Below are 9,519 nucleotides of genomic sequence, written 5' to 3' on the forward strand. Positions count from 1 at the left end.
TAAGAATCATCAACAGATTGCTGACTCGAATCGAAATTTATTTGACCACAAACTAATTCATAAATTAAATTCATGCCTTTTTCGGGCTATGATACAAGTAAACGATAATACAAAGATTGTGATCATCATAACAGACCAAATCTTGATCTTGAACTATGGACCTAAAAACATTACAAATACAGCAGATAATGTTGTCATATCATACTATTACAAAATTGTGCGACGTTATGCCTTGCAATGTATAGGAAGCAAGACAAATGAGACTGACAAGCATGCATGTGGTGATTTGCTTTCAAATGACACTTGTCCAAAGTGCAAACTGAAGAGCCAAATTGAGGAATCACTCTCCCTTTAGAGTTTATTTATTTGTTGCACTAATGAAGAGCAGACTGAAGCAGTGACATTAACAACCATTTCCATAAACATCAGTCTTATTTCTTACGCTGCCTATTATGCTTAATTTTAATATGCTTTCGACCAGACTTATCAACACCACCAGTGCCCAATGAGAAACTCCCTCCGGCATTAAATTCTACACTGCCAGAAGCCTGAAATGGAGATGGATTCTGTGGAGCAATATTCTGTTGACCCCCAAACTGGAAAGGATTTGCTCCTGTTGATGTTGGTGCTCCAAACACAAAATTTGATTGAACTGGAGCAGGTTGCTGACCAAATACAGGGGTGACGGGTGGAGTTGCTTGAATTGTGTCCTCAGCCATACTGTCTTCCATGCTCATCTGATCATTATTAACGGAAGCTGAACCAAATGCAAAGACAGGACTAGGATTTCCAAAAGCAGGCTGCGTATTGGTAGTAGCTGCGGCTGAAGAGAATGAGAATTGAGGACCTGATGCACCTGTCGATGATCCAAACATCATAGGAGAACTGGTGGAAGCAACAGAAGGAGTGGTTGCTCCAAAGGAAAACCCAGAGGTTGATGAAGATAATGGTGATGAACTAAAGGAAGTACCAAAGGAAGACTTGCTGGGCTGCCAACTTGTACCATTATTGGAGCTAACAGGGTTTGCTTCTAAAGTGGAAGCAGGGGTGCTTTGTCCAGAAGTCGTACCAGTGTTAAAAATATTTGTGGCAGGACTTGATGAAGGGAGCAATGAGCTCCCTGAAGAAAAAGCTGTACTCGTAGTCAACCCAAACAATGGCGATGATGCAGATGAACCAAATGCCACTGACTGACTCTGAGTCGAAGTAGCAAAGCCACTAGTAGCAGAAGGTGCAAGAGTACCAACAGTAGACCCATTTATAGTGCCGAAGACAGAACCCTGAGACTGGGACTGGCTATTTATGGATGTTGCCGACGAACTAAATCCAAAAATTCCACTCCCAGTACTTCCAACAGCAGCTGAAGAGCTTCCAAAGGAAGTGCTTCCTATATTACCAATTCCTGCTTCCTGTCCACCCTTGGTTTCCACTGGTTCTGAGCCAGAAGATGATACAGGTAAACTTGATGGTAAAGGGGTTGATCCAAATTTGAAAAGGGAAACTGTTGGAGATGAAGACATTAACCCTGAGGCAGAGGAACTGCTATTGTTGGATGCAACTACAGCAGGAGTGCTGCTTGTAGTAATGGAAGTTGCAGTTGCACTAAAGCTGCTGCTGCTGCTTGTTGCAAGCGATGAGTTACTGAACATATTCTGACTTGTAAAATTATTTGTAACTATGGGTGGAAATGGAGAGGAAAATGTTGAAGCAGCAGATCCATTATTTTGATTTGAACTGTTGCCAAAAGTAAATATATTTGTGGGTGATGTTGACAATGATGTAGATGCTGCAGGTGGTTCTGATGTCCGAGCAGAGAATCCAGAAACTATATTTGTCTTGGCATCAGCATTGTCTGATTCAAGAACTTTTGGCTTTGAATCAACATCACCAGCGGCAGTACTTGAGCTGTAGATGAAGGGGATAGTTAGTACATTGACCTTTGTAACACTTAATAACATGTAATATCTCTTTCAATTCAACAGTGCATCAAATTACAATTTACAACAATATAATTATCATATACATCACAGATATCAGAGTAGAACTGTACAAAGTAAACAGGAAATAAGTTCAAATGCACATTGATTGCATAATGTGTTTTGCAAATTACAATTACACTGACCTGATTGAGTTTCTCAGCTTTGAGTCAGAAGCTCCACCAAATTTGAAAATAGTAGATTCACCGCCAACGGATGAAGAGAAAGTAAATGGTGCTTGTGGAACACTGTCAATATTTTTGTTGATACCAAAATTGATTGATGGAGCATCAGTATCTGTTTCCTTTGATGGTGCAGATTTATCCAAACCAAATATTGGACCTGTTTTAGTAGACTCTTTGGATGGAGCATCAGCACCTGTCAGCTCTGTTGAAGGAACAAAATTATTCCCAAAACTAAACATGGGAGGATTAGCAACTGATCCATTTGGTGAAGTAGACTTCTCGGAACCTAAAGTAGTGTGTGTTAATGCTTTAACTGCACCCGCATTTGGCTTAATAGTGGAATCAGCAGCAATAGATGAAGTTATTGATGTTGGTGTGTCAACCTTCTCATCAACTATAGAAACGTCAGCAGTCCTGAGATTACTACCTGCTATAAAACTTTTGGATGACATCACTACAGATGAATCTGGTGGCATCTCCTGAACAGGTTTTTCAATATCAAACGCTGTTTTCTCTGCAACAGCAGTAAAGGCTTTTGTTTCTTCGCCGGATGAAGAGAAATGAGATACGGCTCCATTAGGATAGTCATCGTCATCCAACTCCAGATAATCCTTCGGGAGAGAAAAATAACAGTCAATATTCTTGATCAAAGATTAAATCATGTTTCCGTTGAAAACTCAACTCACTTTATCCTATCAGGAACCAAAATCAAATGTGTAAAACTAAATTTCTATGCAACTGCCCAATCATCATTATGTGGTAACTAAATGGAAAAAAGCAACAAATCAATCTACACATGGTTAACAGCTCATTCATCTAAAAGCTTAAAAAAAGTGATTTTGTGAGTGTTTGAAATTTTTTTCAGAAGTTACTATTTTAAGTTCCAAGAATAGCACTGATAAATCATTAAGGACTTTTCTTATTTTCAGTGAACATTTTTTGAAAACATCTGAATATATGAAGAACACTGTATAAAAAACAAGAGCGAAACAAACAAACTGTAATAGTACCACCACTTCCCACCAAGATATCAAAAATCATATCAGCATACAAGTCATAAAGACACATGACATAATAATTACAAATGTTTAATGATAACTACAGGAAACCATCAACAAGATAACAATTAAGCAAAATCTAAATATCAAACCTCATGTGCACTCATACGGAATGCCCTCTTTTTAGAGGGAGGATCAGAAGAATCTCCAGATTTTACCATAAATTCGACTTGATTGCGTGGGGCAGCAGCGTCTGAACCAGCTAGAGCAGGAATCAATCCATCATTAGGTGAAACAGGCTTCAGACTTTTTTCTAACTTGCTAATCTTTGATGTCGACTTTTGAGCACTAGCAGACAAACTTCTAGGAGTGCCATCTAATTCATTACCCTGTACATTATCCAACAATTTTGATGAATCTACAGTCTCCATGCTTCGAAGAGCTTGTCCTCGTAACATGAAAGATGATAACTTTGTTGGAGAATTATTTTTCACATTTAACAGCCTTAGTTCCGAAGATTTTTCATTGGGAGAAACCATCTTATCCAGTTGCTGAAGTATTTTTGAGGCCATCTCACTAGATTTTGATGGTAAAGGAGGAAAGCTGCTACTAGGCATGGTGTCATCTACATTTTCTTCTGACAATTTGGTATGGCTATGCTTAACATCACCAGACAAAATAGGCTTCTGCATGTAAGATGATGAACGTTGCTGAGCAGCATCGAAACCAACCCCACTACTAGTTATAGATAAAGGGCTTCCTGAATGAGTCAAGGTCAATCCTTTAGAAGATAGAAGATTAGACTTCTGGCGGATTCGGCGTATAGGACCAAAAGATCCTATATCATTGCCTAATACAGAACTTCTACGTTTTAATCCCTGCAAAAAGGAAGGGGGGATCAGTAACATATCCCTTAAAGAACACTTAAATATTATAAAAGGATAGATCTAATAATCAAAAAATATTCATACCCCTTGTTTAGTTCCAGAAAGTATACCATGATCCAGTGTATGTTGAGCTGAAGATGACGGCCCACCTTCATCACCAACCCCAGCACCCTGTAAAGTAAGAAAAACAAGATATTAATTTTGGCATTGGAATCGTGATCAAAACTACTATTCAGTAAATAGAAAACCTTGAGTGTGGAGGCTTGATATGCTCTGGCATAAGGTGTTCGTGCCATATTATATATTGCTGATCTACCACGAGATCTTGGGGCCACAAAACTATTTTCATAAACCCTGGCAAGGTTAGTAGACCTTGGCACAATTGACATAGTAGGAGATTTCTGAGCAAAATGATGCCCTTTTACTAGGGCTGAATCCTCCCAGGTAGAACTTTGCCAGCTTAACATTGACGGGGATACCTTGGAAGGCCTGCTACCCATGTAAGCCTTTGCTAGTTCCGTAGGTGAAGCAACATCCTCAACAGAGATCTGTACAAAGTATATGGTAGTACGTGTCAAATAGATCATGATTGGGTTTTAATTTAACTTCAACAACTTATAACATAAATATATATCAAAGATAGGTATGAAGAAAACTGCCGTACACTGGAAATGGCGTGTGGGGTTGAAATAAGATGTTTCCCAATCCCATTTTCTACTGCTGGAGTTTGGGGATATTCTTCCCTTTGGTTACGAGGCAACATTGATTCTGATGGAACCACTTCTGTCCTCTTCCCTTCTTCCCCAATAGGAAAATCTACAGATCTTGAATGCATAAGCTCTGTCAAATGATCAATCTCTGATCTGTTGAAAAAAAAGACAATTATAATTATAATGTACAAAATAAACAAGCTAATCAGAAGAGACGTGAAAATAAGAAGCAAGCAAGTTTAACAAGACATAAGCTTCAATGAATTAGACATGAAGTGTGAATTACATAACTAACAAGTATAACCCCACAAAAAGATCAGATGCCATTGGATTATATCAAAAAGATCAGATGATTGCATTATTGTTCACTGATCCATGTCATCAAAGATTCAAAAAAGTTATGTCAGCAACAACAGACCCAACAGAAACCACTTTTATTTAAATAAACAACTCAACCAAAATTATTATTCTTTTGACACAAAACAAGTCAAACCAGCAACTTTTAAAGTCATTCAAGAAGCAAAATCAAGTTAACACACATCAATATAGGAGATAAAAGTGTAAATAAGACCTCTTCAGAGACTGCTTGAACCACTGGTAAAACCTATATTTTTCACTATATGACATCACAATATGCAACATAGAACTTCCTTTATCTTTCATGGGACGAGGTAGTCCTAATCATACTATGGTATCGGACAATTGGGATTTAAGTAAAATAATATTCATCATTCATGTATGATTGCCCAATCAAGATTAGCTCTTATAGCCTATAACCTAATATGTCTGGATATGTAGTAATGACACAGTACAACATGGATACACAGATACAGATATTTTTTGAAATTCAAGTTACGGCTTAGAGTTAATAAACTTCGTAAAGAAGTACACATTAATAATTTATCATTAATGTATGTATGTATAACTATAATGACCACAATTTGCAAATGGAATAATACTAGCAACACACTTTTCAACACACTCTTTTTGATTGGTCAAAATTCACATGGGCCACATGTAAATTTCATCCAACGGAAGAGAGTGTGTTGAAATATGTGTGTTAGAGAGTGTGTTGCTAGCATTACTCAAATGGAATAATACTAGTGATAAAACAAAAAAAATAGTAAATTTTCGCCTAAATCAAAATATATTTTAACGTCATTATTGACGTAGAAACTATAACAAGAAAGATGAAAGCGGGTTTGGGTGACTTATCTGTCTAAGGAGGAGAGAGTTTTTTTGTTTCAAAATGTAGACTAAATGTTTTAAAAAATGTCTAATTTATAAAAAAAACAAATGCCAAAAAACCCATATAAAAATAATTTTAAAAATGTGATGCTCCAATGTGTCATGTTTGTATCGCACCCCAATGAATACATATTCAAAAACATCTCAAGCGTATTCGGTAACATATGTTTCAACAGACAATTAAAATATTTGGATACGTACAGCAAATGTATCCAAAAGTATCCTAGAAGTATCTCAAATGTATCAAGCGTAAAATATTTTTAAAAAAAATTCAGATACTTCAAGGATACGTATCCGGAAGTATCAATATCAATTCCAATACATATCCGACACGAAAACTTCTCCCATTTTGGAGTATTTGGGATGAAGAGTGCCGGATTTGTTTGTGTATATTTTTTTTCGAAAAAACAAATCCTCAAAAAATTTCACTTTTCTAAATAGAAATTAGATAGTTAAATCCAAGAATTCAATGCAGAAAATAAATACAAAATCAAGCAACCCTATACCAAAATCAGTAATACTACGTACACATCATACCAACCATACCTGGTGAAAGTCTTCTGCTGTAACAGTTTCTCAAGTTCGTTTAAACCAACTCCATTGGATTGGTTAATTTGAACACCACTTTCACATACTAGTTCTTGTTGCTTGCCAGATGACTCATTTGCAACCTGTTCCCCCTCATCCATCAAACAAAAACATAAATTATCAATATGAGACAACAAAAATTTGAAGAACCATCAATTCAAAAAACAAAATTTAAATTAGACAACGATCATGCACGGTGATTGATGCAAGCATGGATGGCTAGAGTACATTAAAGGAAGCATATTCGGATCCGGTCCAAGTTCTCGTTGATCAAGTGATGAGAATTTGCTTGAATGATGTCCATTATCTCTAGAACAAAAGAGTCCAAGTTGTTGCCTAGAGAGGAAGGTTACAGATGCTATGCAAAGTTCCTTCACACTTCCTTGCCTCTTCAAAAGACCTCTTTGAACCAGATCTGAGTACACCTCCTTTCCACATGTTTAAGGCATCCATACTCATATCAGTAACAACAGTAACCTCTTCACAAGTCACAACCAATGATGAATAACTTACTCCAACCCAATGTTATCAATGAAAGATGGTGGGTCTTGACGGCCAGCCAAATATCTGCCATATAAATATGGCTCATTGATAAAAAATACTTTTTAATTATTTTTTGTTTGATGAACAAGGGAAGTTTTATTACTAGCCATTAGCCAACCAACAATCAAAAGTATTAGGGTTTAATAATCTTAAAGCACCATAAGATCAAAATCTGATTGAGCTATATGTATTTTATGGAATGGAATGGCATATTATTGAGGCGGTTATTAGAAAAATGAAAATCATTGCAACTAAACTTCACTCGTTACCAAATATGTTGTCAAAAAAAGTAATACTACTGAACTGAACATTGCATGGAGTAGTAATACAACTGACTAGTAGAAGATTGCATGTAATACTACTGACCAGAACAACTAAATCATTCTATGAAAATTTCATTTGTTACAAAACATGCTGTAATTAAGTACCGTCACATTTTAAACAAGTTTTTTCATGAAAGAATATAACAAATTCTCTGTAAGTAATGTTGATAAGTCATAAGTACAGGTTTCTAGTCAATGCAAAAGTACATTAAATCACCATTGGTTAAACATGCCACAAGAACCTTTTAGGAGGGCATTAACAAGTGAATAAAGAATCCTTAAATAACAAAAGATAAAACAGATATCAGAGATAAGTTGGACTTGGAATACAAACAGACAAACAAGATGTATAAAATTTAATCAAATTTCTTTAAGTTGTAATTAAACAAAGGAAGAACCAAAATTGTTATTAGTAGCTTCGTGAAAACACAATAATAATACACGATTTGTTTAAAAATCAAGTAGATGCCAAGCACATCTGAGCCTGAGGAGTGACTCCTATAGAAAAGCAAACAGTGAATATATAGCAGAAGCAAGCATACTTACAAAGGTAGCTGCTTCCTGGGGATTGTCCCTTGCGTCTTGCACTGTTTCTGGGGCTAAAAAAAACACAAAGGATAAACATGTAATCATGTGATTGCCCAGAAAATGAATGGGAAGAAAAAATTGAAAAATCACAGAACTTACAACTAACACAGTTACCAAGCATATATAATTATGACAATTTTATAATTTATAATATAATATACATAAGGACAAGAGAGCTCATATAAAATTTTCATAGCCATTGTCCCCCATTTTTCATCTATGCCATCTATGCTGCCTTACTATCAGCTTAGAAATTAAACGCATGAGCCAAAAATTCTTTTGGTGAGAAACATTCTGCTTCAACTGTACAAATATACATTTTTTAGCGTGTTCTTGAAGATACTGTACACAAATCAATATCATATAACAGGTAAGGGAGTCAATCTACAAGTTTACATCTAATCCATTCCGGTAACACCTACAGACATAAGAAGACAACTTATGCAGAAAATACAGTACAGGGAATTGTGATTTTAGTGAGCACCACAACACACATCATATACCATTAGAAAATCTTCAACCCTTAAGAAACATAACATTCCACAACCTTTGAACTAAAATTCAACTACTTATCAAATTAGTAACAACAACACAGACAATAAACACCATCTTAAATGCTCTCGGACATTGAAATTACTAATGCGCAATAACAGCAAATAAAACTATCAATACTCAAGAAGAAAATAAAAAGAAAAACTAAAAATGAAAGAAGCTTGGTTCAATTAGATTAATTGATGAATTAATTTTTTTTTTAAATAATAAAAAGGTAAAGGAAAATAGAGAAACCTGAAGGAGGTGGAGGAAGGCGTTTGCGGAAAACAGAGGAGAAGAGTCTGTGAGCACTATAAGCGATGAGCCTCTGCGCGGGATCAATGAGCTTCGAGAGCCAACCGTTGTTTCGGTTAGGGTTTCTCAGCGCTGTCGGCGGCCGATCGTACGGCGTCTTTTGGGTTTTCCGGAATGGTCGTTTTCGGAACTTGCCAAACTCTCCTCCGCCTTCGTAACGGTTTTCTTCACGCGCCGTCGCCATGAGAGAAAGAGAGAGAGAGAGAGAGGTGAACGAACTTCAAATTCAAGGTTGGGAGCGTGTACAGAAATTAGGGTTTATTCGGCGAGAGAGAAAAATAATAATAATAATAATAATAATAATAATAATAATGTGAAAATTTTAACAATAAAAAACGTGGAAAAAAAATATAAGAAAATAATAATATTAATAATAATAATAATAATAATAGTGTCGGAAGAATAATAATGAGAGAGGGGTAACCGGATGTATTATGGGTGGCAAAAATGGGTTGAACACGTTGCACCTAAATTACTTTGTCTCAATAAAATGTTATTTATGTTCTTTTATAACTTTAATTAGTTTTTTCTGAATTTTTACTCAACTCTGATTTGTTTATTAACCAAGTTAAATTAAAAGAATAAGGTATACGATTAGTAAATCTTATACTACAAAAATTAATAAAA

At 35.8% G+C, this 9,519-nt stretch overlaps 1 protein-coding gene across 5 annotated transcripts; it reads right to left on the bottom strand.

Annotated features, from left to right (window-relative positions):
* On the bottom strand, window positions 1-9,175 carry LOC101503730 (nuclear pore complex protein NUP1-like). Of its 5 annotated transcripts, none has more exons than XM_073366955.1 (9): window positions 8,833-9,175; window positions 8,005-8,057; window positions 6,551-6,675; window positions 4,711-4,909; window positions 4,295-4,594; window positions 4,131-4,217; window positions 3,378-4,037; window positions 2,123-2,760; window positions 1-1,905 (listed from the first exon to the last, which is right to left on the bottom strand). In XM_073366955.1, the coding sequence occupies exons 1-9, from the start codon at window positions 9,074-9,076 to the stop codon at window positions 432-434; spliced, it is 3,780 nt and encodes a 1,259-aa protein (XP_073223056.1). In that variant the 5' UTR covers window positions 9,077-9,175; the 3' UTR covers window positions 1-431. The 5 variants fall into 5 exon arrangements, with proteins under 5 accessions (XP_073223056.1, XP_073223055.1, XP_073223054.1 ...); XM_073366954.1 differs by having other exon boundaries at window positions 2,123-2,772; XM_073366953.1 differs by having other exon boundaries at window positions 3,312-4,037.
* Window positions 9,176-9,519: the final 344 nt, after the last annotated feature.

The sequence above is a fragment of the Cicer arietinum genome, chromosome 4, assembly GCF_000331145.2.
Source record: "Cicer arietinum cultivar CDC Frontier isolate Library 1 chromosome 4, Cicar.CDCFrontier_v2.0, whole genome shotgun sequence".
Lineage (NCBI taxonomy): Eukaryota > Viridiplantae > Streptophyta > Magnoliopsida > Fabales > Fabaceae > Cicer > Cicer arietinum.

Coding starts and splice junctions, on each gene's coding strand:
- LOC101503730 (XM_004498008.4), bottom strand. CDS start 9,076: ATGGCGACGGCGCGTGAAGAAAACCGTTACGAAGGCGGAGGAGAGTTT. Junction 8,058..8,832: donor CCTTCCTCCACCTCCTTCAG/GTTTCTCTATTT, acceptor TGTTTTTTTTAG/CCCCAGAAACAGTGCAAGAC. Junction 6,676..8,004: donor CCCAGGAAGCAGCTACCTTT/GTAAGTATGCTT, acceptor GAGGGGGAACAG/GTTGCAAATGAGTCATCTGG.